Source organism: Pristiophorus japonicus, chromosome 6 (assembly GCF_044704955.1).
Source record: "Pristiophorus japonicus isolate sPriJap1 chromosome 6, sPriJap1.hap1, whole genome shotgun sequence".
Classification (NCBI taxonomy): domain Eukaryota; kingdom Metazoa; phylum Chordata; class Chondrichthyes; family Pristiophoridae; genus Pristiophorus; species Pristiophorus japonicus.
In genome coordinates, this window is record NC_091982.1 from 255,458,821 (window position 1) to 255,473,906 (window position 15,086).

Consider the following 15,086-nt stretch of genomic DNA (forward strand, 5'->3'; position numbering starts at 1 on the left):
TCATATTTCCTGATAGTTGCTTTTATATTATTTTCATATTGATTTATTTTTCTGATGAATGTGACTGCTACCCAGGGATTCCAATCATCCAACCCTTTTCCTGTTTAATAACTCCTTATTAGTCATTTGGAAACACCCAACCCAGACAGTTTATAGTTGTTAGTCACCAAAGTCTCGAAATGCATGGGGGTTCCCTTAAGTATTTTGCATGTAGCGCTTGCAGATTTGAAAATGGCAAATTAATCTGAAAACACTGACGCCTCCACTCAGCTAAAAATATAAAGCCACCTGTTTTGAAATCAGTGTTACAAATATGTTTTTAGAAATCAGTTTTTGTTTGATGTTTTTGTTCCAAGATGTACTCCTGGATTGTTATTACATTTCTAATGTTCTGCTGAGCTGGATAAATATTTAACTAAATGACAGTCTGTCAGTCTAAGAAAAAAATGTATGGGAGCTATTTGCTTCATTGTTATGAACTTTAATTGTATTTTGGTGTACCTCAATTTTACTGTAAAAGATATTTTTGTGGGTTCCCCCCCCCAAACATGCATACATAATTCGTTCTCTCTTCTGTTGCTGTATCTGAGTATGATCAAAATCTGTAGACATCTGTCACTGCCCCAGGTAATGTCTGGTGCAATAATCCTAATGCGGAGGAGCAGTAGAGCTGTGCTCGGGTCAGCCTGCCTGTATTCAGAATGGCAAGACTACCGAAGTCTAATTCCACGAATCATTTACAACACAGAAGGAGGCCAGTCAGTTCATCATACCTGTGCTGGCTCAAAGCTATATGCTTGGTCCCATTTGTCCTGCCTTTTTCCCATGTATCTTTTTTAAAAAGAAAGGTTAAATATTTATTCACTTCCCTTTTTTAAAAGCTATTCTGGATTTTGATTCTAACACAGTATGGCATTCAATTGTCTTAACCCACTGCATTTAAAAAAAACACCTGACTTCTCCCCTCATTTTAATTATGATAAATTTATGACCTTTAGTTACCAATTCACTGACCAGTGGAAATAGATTTTCCCAATTTATCTTTTTAAACTCTCGTAATGTTGAACATTTCTATTGGATCTCATCTAACGAGAAGAATCGTCATCTTAGTTTAAAGTGCTGTGTAGCGTAGTGCAGTGATCTGCTTTAAAGCTGCTATGCTGGTTGGTTGAGTGGGTGTTTCGTCTCTGGTGAAACCTGTGCTTCCTGGCAGACTTCTCCTGCTAGCAGCAACACTGAAACCAATTAATGCAACAGTTGCAGCAAAATCGATATTGTATAGATACTCTGTCAAAGCGTTTAGCTGCACTGTCATTCAGTTTACCCCATCTCAGCTGGTGAGCTAATTTCCAGCTGCTGCTTTTATCTGCGTGAGGGGAAGGTTCAGAAAACCAGCAGTAGCATAGAAAAGGAAAAATAGCAGCAATTATTGCTGTTAGACAACAGTAGGAAACATTCTCCATAGGCGACTTGGTGTTTATACAGTTGTGGCAGTAAGTGTAAATGTTTTTGCACCCACTGTGGATACTGCATATTCTGAGCACTGATTTTGTAAAACATCCAATCAGGTATTTCAGTGTATAACCTCAATAAATGAAGGTAGCATTCTTGACCTTTGCTGATCAATATGGCATCATCTGCTAATTGCAGTTAAGGTAGAAAGTGATAAACAGAAGTGATTGTGAGGGAAGATTTCCTGTGTAGTGAAATCGAAGATCTTCACTCAATGATTTCACAATAAACCTCTTGCCCCACCTCTGTTATTCATAAGCTGAGTTGTTTCTTCCAGTTCATTAGGCCTTTCATATAAAATAGATTTTCAGTTTTTCCTTTGATAATTTTTTGAAGGAAATATAGAGGCTTAAGGAACTCACTGATAGTTTTTGCAGAATTACTCGGTTATTTTAAATTGTGTCATGAGAAGGTTTCCTTGCCCACTGTGTGTTGTAATATAACTTTGTATTGTGGTAAGTGTTGCTTAAGTTTCCATGAATTGCAATACAGTGATATAATTTTGACAATGTGAAGTGTGACATGACCGTTTAGATTTGTTGTACAGTATGCCAGATCTTCAGCTGCTTTATTAAGAAATCTCAATGTGACCTGGAGTAAAGTGTAGGTGTTTCCTCGTTATTGTAGTTCCAGTTGAGAACGTGCTATGTCGGGAACTGCAGCGTGCTTTTGCTTGCTGGGGAGCTTTTAGTTTTTCTTTAAATTCTTAGTGTATTAAGACATGTAGGTGTAAGTTTACATTTATGTGATTATGTTCCATTGAGATATGGTTTTGTGTTTTACTGGTAAGCTGTACATTTGATTATTTTCTATGAACTATTTTAAACATTGCTGTTTTGTTTAATAGGCGAAGCCAAGAACCTACCTCCATACCATGGACCAAACAAGATGCGGGATTGTTTCTGTACTATAAAGCTGGACCAAGAGGAGGTTTTTCGAACAAAAGTCGTTGACAAATCTTTAAGGTAATCACTGGAGCATGGTTCCAGATCTGATGGTGATGTGACATGTAGCTGCTCAGTCCTACAGTGTTAGGAAGACTGGAAACAGCAATGTTGGAGAACAGAAAGCTGAACGTGAGAAGCAACATGTCATGATTATGCTTTGCAAAAATTAGCAAATACCCCCAAAAAATCATTTTAGCCAATGCTATGATGTGCATTTATGATTTTATGCTGGAATTTTGGCATTGTAAAATTGGCAAATGCATCCTGATGCTGAAAATCAGTGTTGGGCAAACTGTCATGATCTTCAATTAGCTCCTGTATTAAAAGTAGCTAATGCAAAGTCCCGTTTCCGCCCCCCCCCCCCCAAAAAAAATAAGGCTTAGAAGCAACCCTTCCAACAGCCTGCAGTGCCACCATTTACAGCTTGATGATTCACAAGCGTTAACTAACGCCATAATTTTTTCCAGTCATCACATTTACATCGGCTCTCTACTTGTGAGAAGCACTCTTTTTTTAAAAAAAACGTGCGTTTTGAGTGTGTCTGTGTGGAGTTTCGCCTTCTCCAACTTAACAGCTACATGAGCAGGCACCATGAGCATTGCTCACTACTTGTGTCACTGCTGAAAATGGAGCCAGTGTGAAGGGGACATCACCCACATAGAATTAATTTGCACAGTTGCGTTTGGTAACTTTCCGCTTTACTTTCTATCTATTGGGTCATGTGGCCTAATTTTTTTTTTCTCCTTTTCCTCTCTTATTGTGAGCCATACTCGCAGATCGCCGAAGCCACTTCAGGCGGACTTGCCTTTTTTTAAACAGATGTAGCGGCAACCATAAAAATGGGTTGCTATGGTGACCAAAATTATAGCAGTACGATCCATTTTTATAACAAGAGTTGAGATTTTCAAAGTAACTAAACCTGAGAGGTAATTAGCGCTTCTTTTTTTATCACATTACCCACTCCCCTCTCGTTTGTTGTCTTATTTCCAGGACATCGTTTGTATTTAGTCAGTGCCTGCTTAATAATTTTAACCATTGATTAATATGACATTTCCCCCAGCCGCGATTTAGGATAATTTGTAAATGGCTTTAAATTCCTGTGCAATCCTCAAAAGATATACGGCCCAAAATTCCATGTTGGTGTTATTTTAGATTAATGGCAGTTTTTTTTAGTTCACCAAAAAAAAGTCCTATGTTGTGCCAAAATTATTTTTCAGAGGTTTTGAGGATGGAGCTAATTTTTTGCACTGAAAGAGTGAGGCCCGTTCTGTGCATGCCCAAACATTTAGGTGTCCAGGGTAACACATGGCACAATGAGAGGGAAGGATCTGTCTCTCTTTGGTTCCCGAGCATGGGAGGAAGGAAATGTGGGCTGAGGGCTGCTTTTATATAATTGTGTAGAGGGAGCTTTACTCTGTAGCTAACCTGTGCTGTACCTGCCCTGGGAGTGTTTGATGCTGAAAATGTGAGCTCCCCGTCCGAGCCACTGGACTCTGCCAACTGCTTGCAAATGGCCAGCCGCGGCCGCCCCTATCCCTGGCCAAATGGCCCGCCGAGTGTTTTATCACAGTAGATATTAAAGTCCTAAAAATCATTATAAAAGAGTTATTTTAAGTAATTCAAAGGTAATATTGCATCACTACATTCAATAGGAACATAATAAATACGGATCAACGCAACAAATCAATCCTAAGCTCCCGTTAACACAGATTTCGATTGAACTCCGACTTGGTAAGGTTTTAAAAAGTGGTCCTTAGTGCTGTCATTATAAAAAAAAAAATCCTTGTTGGCGAAACTTGCAAAAATAGCGTTATGGGTGGGTTTGACCCCGAGTGACATCAGAAAAACGGTACTTTAAAAAAAAATGGCCGTTATCTATTAAGGACGGCGTTATACCATTGGCGATACTTGCAAAATTAAGTTAGCTCCAAAAACACTTAGCTCTGGAGCAAATTTTGGGCCCATAGATCCTTTCTTTTGATGGATTTCAGTATATTTTATGCACAGGTATATTAGAGTTGCACTTGCTTCATTTAATAGTTGTCTTGAGTTACAGTAATCACCTCCCACTGTAGCACTTCTCTTCCTTGCCCCCCCCCCACCCCCCTCCTTATCAAATAGTGAACCCTGAGAACAACCATTTAGGAACTTTAGTATGCTTCATTTTGTAAAACTAGTGAACTAGTGTCGAACATCTGCAATTTAATGCAGCAGGAAAAGTGAGCAAAACACAGGGAAACCCAGTGATTTATTTTTAAATGTAGTCTTTATGGATTTCTTATCCCACCCCCTTCTAACTATCACTCTCTTTCCATCCTTTCCCTCTACCTCTCAATCCCCAGCAGAAGAAGGGAAAAATGAAAAAAAAAATGATCACAGTAGAGGAAAAGGGTGTACATGCATGAAAAAAACAGCTGAAGAAAGTCCAAAGTGAAGAGACAGGAAGCTTTTGCACTCCATTATGTTTGCTCTTTTAATTCTATAGGGATTACATGGAATTTAATTCAGAGCAAATGGAATTTAATTCAGAGAAGTGTGAGGTAATGCACTTTGGGAGGGCTAATAAGGAAAGGGTATACACATTAAGGGGTAGGCCACTTAATAGTGTAGATGAACAAAGGGACCTTGGAGTGCTTGTCCACAGATCCCTGAAAGTAGCAGGCCAGGTGCATATGGTGGTTAAGAAGGCATACGGAATGCTTGCCTTTATTAACCGAGGCATAGATTATAAGAGCAGGGAGGTTATACTTAAATTGTATAATACTGTGGTTAGGCCACAGCTGGAGTACTGCGTGCATTTCTGGTCGGCGTATTATAGGAAGGAAGTGATTGCACTAGAGAGGGTGCTGAGGAGATTTACTCGGATGCTGCCTGAGATGGAGAATGTTAGTTATGAGGGCAGATTGGATAGGCTGGGTTTGTTCTCATTGGAACAGAGGAGGTTGGGAGGAGATTTCATTGAGGTGTACAAAATATTGAGGGGCCTGGATATAGTGGATAGTAAGGGTCTATTTCCGTTGGTGGAGGGGTCTATTATGAGGGGGCATAGTTTTAAGGTGATTGGTGGAAGGTTTAGAGGGAATTTGAGGGGGAGTTTCTTTAAGCAGAGGGTTGTGGGGATCTTGAACTCCCTGCCTGAAAGAGTGGTGGATGCAGAAACCCTCACCGCATTTAAACGATGGTTGGATGGGCACTTAAAGTGCAGTAACCTGCAGGGTTATGGATCTAGAGCTGGTAATTGGGATTAGACTGGATAAGCTCTTGTTGGCCGGCACAGATATGATAAGTACTGCAGGAAATAGAATACGGCCAGGGTGATCTCCTGGTCTAGTTTCAATCGCCTGGATGGGTCGGAGAGGAATTTTCCCAAATTTCCCCCCCCCCCCCCCCAAATTAGCCTGGGTTTTTATCTGGTGTTTGCCTCTCCCAGGAGATCACACGGCTCCGGTTGGGGTGGAGTGCAGAATGTTTCAGTGTAAGGGGCGTCGCAGTTGTGTGGGCGGACTGGTTGGGCTGGGTGCTCTTTACCTTTCCGCCATTGTTCATTGTTCATAGGTTTATATGTAACCTTCAGGGCTGCTGACCGAGGGCTCTGTGTCGGACGTCGTGGACTCCTTCTGCGCTGTAAATTTTTATCTCTATGGTGCTAAAACACTGCCTTTTTGGCCGAGTGTATATTCAACCTGTGGATGTATTTTAATATCTGTGCTCGGGGTCAGAATGATGCATGCAGCTTGAATAATTTAACTCTTTTTACAATATATAGGTCCATATATTTCTAATTTTGTAGATGTTTTTAAATTGGAAATTTACAGGGCATAATCTTGCCTAAAGGCCTAATATGAAATAATCTGTATGCAGCAAAGTGGAAATGATACTTCATGCTCATATGTTAGTCAACATGTGCAATAATTTTTAAAAATTGGTTATGGAATATACAAATAGGGGCCTAATTTTATATAGAGATTAGTAATGGCACATCTCTCCTATTGCATTCATGCTCAACCTTTTATATCCTCAAAAGATTTCGATTTACAGTCTCTTGAGCAATGAATTTCGGTGGGTCAGAATAGGCAGGCCTGTATCCCCTCCTGTGTGTGTTGTGTATATGAGGAAAGGGGGTCGAGGAGTAGGAGAGTCTCTAAACTATGTTTGTCCGAATAATATACCAAACTTGCCCAATTAAATGTATTGTGCTGAATTTGCTGGATGAGGCGGACCTTGATACCTGAAGCTATCCCATAGCTCAGTTATATTGCTTGGAAACAAATACTATTTTTGTTCTAAATGTCCCCTTAGAGCTAACACACCAGGTATTTATGTAATCATGCCCTAACCTTGATTGTGAGTACAATATTGCAGGAACAGATAGAGACAATGTGTAATGTCGGGTTTTAATTATAGGCTATAGCCTGTAATACATTAATGTTGAATCATTGCTCAAAGCAACACTGAATGTGCTTGGAAACATATATGAATCAGATATAAAAAGTGCATTAAAGCGAAAAGGTTAATTTATAATGCATCCAATTAGGAAGGTATACATCTACCTTTTGTGGAATTGGATAGAAAGGAATAGTTTGCACATGCTTAATTATTGGCTAAAATTAATGGAAATTAAAGCACTAAGTGTTGTAAAGGCATAGCAGCTTGCTTACCATGTGAAAGACGTTAATCTTTTCGATGTGACCTTTCATTTGATGCCAAGAACAAGAAGAAATCTTTCTCTCTTTACTGATTGACTTGCAGTTTCAATTTCTTCTCCGATTTCTAGCATTTGTGTTATCCCCACCACTAAGATTTTGAGCTGTGGAAAATTATTTCTTGGACAGTCTGTGATCATCCAAAGCTCGGCAGCCCGTATCCTAACTCGCACCAAATCCAGTTCACCGTTCACCCATTGCTCACTGACCCACATTGGCTTCTGGTCTGACAACACTCGATTTAAAAATTCTCATCCTTGTCTTCAAGCCCCTCCCCATGTCTGTAATCTCCTTCAGCCCTACAACCCTCAGATCTCTTCACTCCTCCAATTCTGGTCTCTATTTTAATCGACCCACCATTGGTGACCATGTTTTCAGCTGCCTCGGCTCTAAGCTCTCAAATTCCCTCCCGAAAGTAAAAGCCCATGGAATCCAGGGCAAAGTGACAAGTTGGAGTCAAAATTGGCTCAGAGGCAGGAAGCAAAGGGTAATGGTTGATGGATGTTTCCAGTGGGGTTCCGCAGGGCTCGGTACTAGGTCCTTTGCTTTTTGTGATATACATCAATGATCTAGACTTGAATATAGGGGGTATGATCAAGAAGTTTGCAGATGACACTAAACTTGGTGGCGGTGTGATCTGTGAGGAGGATACTAAGAGGCTGCAGGGTGACTTGGACAGGTTAGGCGAGTGGGCAAATGGATGGCAGATGCAGTATAATGTGGATAAATGTGAGGTTATCCACTTTGGGGGCAAAAACACGAAGGCAGAGTATTACCTGAATGGTGGAAGATTAGGAAAAGGGGAGGTGCAGCGAGACCTGGGTATCATGGTTCATCAGTCATTGAAAGTTGGCATGCAGGTACAGCAGGCGGTGAAGAAGGCAAATGGTATGTTGGCCTTCATAGCAAGGGGATTTGAGTATAGGAGCAGGGAAGTCTTGCTGCAGTTGTACAGGGCCTCAGTGAGGCCCCACCTGGAATATTGTGTTCAGTTTTGGTCTCCTAATCTGAGGAAGGACGTTCTGGCTATTGAGGGAGTGCAGTGAAGGTTCACCAGACTGATTCCAGGGATGGCTGGAATGACATATGAGAAGAGACTGGATTAACTGGGCCTTTATTCACTGGAGTTTAGAAGGATGAGAGGAGATCTCATAGAAACATACAAGATTCTGACTGGACTAGACAGGCTCGATGCGGGAAGAATGTTCCCGATGTTGGGGAAGTCCAGAACCAGGGGACACAGTCTTAGGATAAGGGGCAGGCTGTTTAAGACTGAGATGAGGAGAAACTTCTTCACTCAGAGTTGTTAACCTGTGGAATTCCCTGCCGCAGAGTTGTTGATGCCAGTTCATTGGATATATTCAAGAGGGAGTTAGATATGGCCCTTATGGTTAAGGGGATCAAGGGGTATGGAGAGAAAGCAGGAAAGGGGTACTGAGGGAATGATCAGCCATGATCTTATCGAATGGCGGTGCAGGCTCAAAGGGCCGAATGGCCTATTCCTGCATCTATTTTCTATGTTTCTATGTAAAAATCGACTGTGTGGTTGATGAAGAAGAAAGCTGCGGACTGGAGGAAGATATCAATCAACTGGTCAGGTGGGCAGAACAGTGGCAAATGGAATTTAATCCAGAGAAGTGTGAGGTAATGCGTTTGGGGGGAGGGCTAACAAGGAAAGGGAATACACATTTAAATAGTAGGATACTGAGAAGTGACCTTGGGGTGCATGTCCACAGATCCCTGAAAGTAGCAGGCCAGATAGATAAGGTGGTTAAGAAGGCATATGGAATGCTTGCCTTTATTAGCCGAGGCATAGAATACAAAAGCAGGGAGGTTATACTTGAACTGTATAAAACACTGGTTAGGCCACAGCTAACAGCTGTTCTGGTCACCGCATTACAGGAAGAACATGATTGCATTGGAGAGGGTACAGAGGAGATTTACGAGGATGTTGCCGGGAGTGGAGAATCTAAGCTATGAGAACAGATTAGATAGGCTGGATTTGTTTTCATTGGAACAGAGGAGGCTGAGGTGAGACCTCATTGGGGTGTATAAAATTATGAGGGGCCTAGATATAGTGGATAGAAAGGACCTATTTCCTTTAGCAGAGGGGTCAACAATCGGGACATAAATTTAAAGTAATTGGTAGAAGGTTTAGAGGAGATTTGATCGAAAATTTCTTTACGCAGAGGGTTGTGGGAGTCTGGAGCTTACTGCCTGAAAGGGTGGTAGAGGCAGAAATCCTCAGCACATTTAAAAAATACTTGGATGTGCACCTGAAGTGCCGTAACCGGCAGGGTTACGCACCTAGAGCTGGAAAGTCTCTTGTTGGCCAGCATGGACACGATGGGCCGAAATGGCCTCCTTCCATGCTGTAAACTTCTATGATTCAATGATGAAAACTCTCCGCCTCTCTACCTCTCTCTCCTCCTTTTAAGATGCTCCTTGAAAACCTACCTCTTTAACTAAGCTTTTGGTCATCTATCCTAATATCATCTCCTTATGTGACTTAGTGTCCTATTTTGTTTGATAACATTCCTGTGAAACACCTTGGGACATTTTACTATGTTAAAGGTGCTGTTGTTGTTCTTGAGGCAATTTTAGATTCTGAAATTTTTGTTTTTTAAGAAAAGTTTTGTAAATTTATCAAAAAATGGCAAATAGGACGGCTGTGACACAGATCCACAGAGGGTTTGACAATCTTGTTTGAATGGTAAAACATACAGCACTGCCTTATAAAGCCTCTATTCGGGTAAGAGAATTTAATTTGTACCTGTATTGCTGGATCTGATTTTGTATCCATGCCCAAACCAAGAAAGCTCAAAACAACCAACTTGTACTCTTGTAACTGCTAAAGCAATACTATCCCCAGTAATAATTTGGTGTTAGAAAATCATCATCATAGGCAGTCCCTCGGATTGTGCTTGATTTCTGCACGCTCTCGGCGTTGAGACGCTCGGATGCACTTCCTCCACTTAGGGCGATCTTTGGCCAGGGACTCCCAGGTGTCAGGATGTTGCACTTTATCAGGGAGGCTTTGAAGATGTCCTTGTAACGTTTCCGCTGCCCACCTTTGGCTCGTTTGCCGTGGAAGAGTTCCGAGTAGAGCGCTTGCTTTGGGAGCCTCGTGTCTGGCATGCGGACTATGTGGCCTGCCCAGCGGAGCTGATCAAGTGTGGTCAGTGCTTCAATGCTGGTGATGTTGGCCTGGTCAAGGATGGTATTAGAAAAACCATCTTTATAGCTGCAAACTTTATTTTTTAGTTCTGACTGACTAGAGGTTTGCAGTCCTACTCATGGGTCGCTGCCTAGGAAGCTGGCTGGCATTCACCTGCCTGATCCAGTTTCACTGTTCACAAAACAGGTGCACATGGATGGTCTTGAGTTGCTGCTACTTTTTCCGGGGAGGGGGGGGGAGGGGGGCGAGTGTTAAAGTTTATAATAAAGACCAACTTTAATATTGCACTACAAACATAGAAAATAGGTGCAGGAGTAGGCCATTCGGCCCTTCTAGCCTGCACCACCATTCAATGAGTTCATGGCTGAACATGCAACTTCAGTACCCCATTCCTACTTTCTCACCATACCCCTTGATCCCCCTAGTAGTAAGGACTTCATCTAACTCCTTTTTGAATATATTTAGTGAATTGGCCTCAACAACTTTCTGTGGTAGAGAATTCCACAGGTTCACCACTCTCTGGGTGAAGAAGTTCCTCCGCATCTCGGTCCTAAATGGCTTACCCCTTATCCTTAGACTGTGACCTCTGGTTCTGACTTCCCCAACATTGGGGACATTCTTCCTGCATCTAACCTGTCTAACCCCATCAGAATTTTAAATGTTTCTATGAGATCCCCTCTCATTCTTCTGAACTCCAGTGAATACAAGCCCAGTTGATCCAGTCTTTCTTGATAGGTCAGTCCCGCCATCCCGGGAATCAGTCTGGTGAACCTTCGCTGCACTCCCTCAATAGCAAGAATGTCCTTCCTCAGGTTAGGAGACCAAAACTGTACACAATACTCCAGGTGTGGCCTCACCAAGGCCCTGTACAATTGTAGCAACACCTCCCTGCCCCTGTACTCAAATCCCCTCGCTATGAAGGCCAACATGCCATTTGCTTTCTTAACCGCCTGCTGTACCTGCATGCCAACCTTCAATGACTGATGTACCATGACACCCAGGTCTCTTTGCACCTCCCCTTTTCCTAATCTGTCACCTTTCAGATAATAGTCTGTCTCTCTGTTTTTACCACCAAAGTGGATAACCTCACATTTATCCACATTATACTTCATCTGCCATGCATTTGCCCACTCACCTAACCTATCCAAGTCGCTCTGCAGCCTCATAGCATCCTCCTCGCAGCTCACACTGCCACCCAACTTAGTGTCATCCGCAAATTTGGAGATACTACATTTAATCCCCTCGTCTAAATCATTAATGTACAGTGTAAACAGCTGGGGCCCCAGCACAGAACCTTGCGGTACCCCACTAGTCACTGCCTGTCATTCTGAAAAGTACCCATTTACTCCTACTCTTTGCTTCCTGTCTGACAACCAGTTCTCAATCCATGTCAGCACACTACCCCCAATCCCATGTGCTTTAACTTTGCACATTAATCTCTTGTGTGGGACCTTGTCGAAAGCCTTCTGAAAGTCCAAATATACCACATCAATTGGTTCTCCCTTGTCCACTCTACTGGAAACATCCTCAAAAAATTCCAGAAGATTTGTCAAGCATGATTTCCCTTTCACAAATCCATGCTGACTTGGACCTATCATATTACCTCTTTCCAAATGCACTGCTATGACATCCTTAATAATTGATTCCATCATTTTACCCACTACTGAGGTCAGGCTGACCGGTCTATAATTCCCTGTTTTCTCTCTCCCTCCTTTTTTAAAAAGTGGGGTTACATTGGCTGCCCTCCACTCCATAGGAACTGATCCAGAGTCAATGGAATGTTGGAAAATGACTGTCAATGCATCCACTATTTCCAAGGCCACCTCAAGTACTCTGGGATGCAGTCCATCAGGCCCTGGGGATTTATCGGCCTTCAATCCCATCAATTTCCCCAACACAATTTCCCGACTAATAAGGATTTCCCTCAGTTCCTCCTCCTTACTAGACCCTCCGACCCCTTTTTATATCCGGAAGGTTGTTTGTGTCCTCCTCAGTGAATACCGAACCAAAGTACTTGTTCAATTGGTCCGCCATTTCTTTGTTCCCCGTTATGACTTCCCCTGATTCTGACTGCAGGGGACCTACGTTTGTCTTTACTAACCTTTTTCTCTTTACATATCTATAGAAACTTTTGCAATTCGTCTTAATGTTCCCTGCAAGCTTCTTCTCGTACTCCATTTTCCCTGCCCTAATCAAACCCTTTGTCCTCCTCTGCTGAGTTCTAAATTTCTCCCAGTCCCCGGGTTCGCTGCTATTTCTGGCCAATTTGTATGCCACTTCCTTGGCTTTAATGCTATCCCTGATTTCCCTTGATAGCCACGGTTGAGCCACCTTCCCTTTTTTATTTTTACGCCAGACAGGAATGTGCAATTGTTGTAGTTCATCCATGCGGTCTCTAAATGTCTGCCATTGCCCATCCACAGTCAACTCCTTCAGTATCATTCGCCAATCTATCCTAGCCAATTCACGCCTCATACCTTCAAAGTTACCCTTCTTTAAGTTCTGGACCATGGTCTCTGAATTAACTTTCATTCTCCATCCTAATGCAGAATTCCACCATATATGGTCACTCTTCCCCAAGGGGCCTCGCACAACGAGATTGCTAATTAATCCTCTCTCATTACACAACAGCCAGTCTAAGATGGCCTCCCCCCTAGTTGGTTCCTCGACATATTGGTCTAAAAAAACATCCCTTATGCACTCCAGGAAATCCTCCTCCACCGTATTGCTTCCAGTTTGGTTAACCCAATCTATGTGCATATTAAAGTCACCCATTATAACTGCTGCACCTTTATTGCACGCACCCCTAATTTCATGTTTGATGCCCTCCCCAACGGGACAAGGTGTGCTTCTATCTACCCTGTTACCATCCTTTTATAATTTTAACAACTATTATATCACCCTATAATCTGTTATTCTAATGAATTAATCCTATCAATTCCTTTCTTAAATCCTTAAAACCTCAATTAAATCACTCCATAAACTTCTATATGCCAGGGAATACAAGCTTAGTTTTTGTAATCTCTCCTCATAATCAAACCCTTGGAGCCCTGGTAACATTCTGGTGAAATTGTGCTGCACTCCTTCCAAGGCCAGTATGTCCTTTCTAAGATGTGGTGCCCAGAACTGTACACAGTACTCCAGATGCGGTGTCCATCTCGACTTTGTATAGCCGTATCAAAACTTCTCCCCCTTTATATTCTATCCCTCTAGTTATAAAGGCTAACATTGCATTCGCCTTTTTTATTATTTTTTGTACCTGACTACTACATTTTAGTGATCTAAGTACATGGACCCCTAAATCTCTTTCAACCTTCACTGTACCTAGGTTTTCACCCTTTTAATATAGAGATCTATCCTTTTTTGGTCCAAAATGGATGATCTCACACTTGCCCGCATTGAAATCCATCTGCCACAGTTTTGCCCATTCGCCTTAATCTATCAATATTTTTGTAATTTTATGCTTCCCACAACACTACTTACTGTACTGCCAATTTTCTCTCTCCTCCCCGCTGTGCCTTGAAACCCAAAAAATCTAAGGGTGCCACTGCACAGCTCTGGATTAGATTAGTTAACTCGGTATAGGTGAGAAATGGAAGCTGGGATCTTCTTGATTTGTGTTGGTCAACTACACATTGCCTTAACCAAATGACCATTGGCCGATCTCACTCCTGAACAAGAACACAATATTGGCAGCAGAACACCTAAAGCAGAAGAGGCGTGTATAGAAAAAATAACTGGCTGCAATAAATCCACACGGATGGTACGATATGTTTTAAGGTTTGTGTGTTATGTGAGTGGGTAGCGGGGTGAACTGCAGGACTTAAATGAAATATATCGACAGTATGCTTGAAACAAATAGTTTCATAAATATGAACTGGAGATTGGGAAATTTCCTGAATCAATGAAGTTGGGAGTGTAGATTTTGTTTGCCATTCACTCCAACCGTGTATTATTCTGTAATATGGAGATGTACAGAATCTCCGGTTATACTGTAGACTACGTGCTACAGCTTACTCTCTTTTCCCATTTAAGGTATTTAAAAAGTGGAAAACTGTTTCTGTTCATAACCATTTCCAGTTGCAGGTGATTCTAGCTATGGCTGTTTTATTTGGTTATTACAGGTATTAAGTGATCCAGTAACTAGTGCAATGCAGGGGTTGGACTCTTGACCTGGAGATCAGACTAATAGTCATATTCTGGATTTCCATCTTGGCCAATCATTTATGGAGTGAGAGCGCTGACCAGGAAAATAGGGTTTTACATTGTCCCCTTCCCACACCCCTAAAGCATGACTTCTGGTTAGGCGGGCTGGGAGTTGGATTGCTCTTGCTAATATGCGTGCTCTAGTTGTAGTCAAAGAATTTCCTGCAATGGTTTCTCTTCCTGCACTACTACCACTGGATTCTCCCAAGGATCTATACTTGGCCCCCTCCTATTTCCCATCTACATGCTGCCCCTCAGCAACATCATAGGAAAACACGTCAGATTCTATATGAATGCTGATGACACACAGCTCAATCTCCCCACCATCTCAATCCCTCCACTACCTCAGATTTGTTACACTGCTTGTCTGATGTCCAGTATTGGATGTGCAGAAATGTGCTCGAATTAAATATTGGGAAGAACATAGCCACTGTCTTAATTTGCTGCCACAAACTTCATTCGCTAGACACCAACTCCATCCCCCTCCCTGGCTATTGTCTAAGACTGAGCCAGACTGTTTGTAACCTCAGCATCCTATTT

General features: G+C 42.1%; 1 protein-coding gene across 3 annotated transcripts in view; it reads left to right on the top strand.

Moving 5' to 3' along the window:
• rasa2 (RAS p21 protein activator 2) overlaps positions 1-15,086 on the top strand; it is a 238,845-nt gene that overhangs the window by 30,922 nt on the left and 192,837 nt on the right. For all 3 annotated transcript variants that reach the window (XM_070883864.1, XM_070883865.1, XM_070883866.1), the window contains exon 2: positions 2,360-2,477. In XM_070883864.1, coding sequence (XP_070739965.1) covers positions 2,360-2,477 — 118 coding nt within the window. The remainder of the gene's footprint in view (positions 1-2,359; positions 2,478-15,086) is intronic.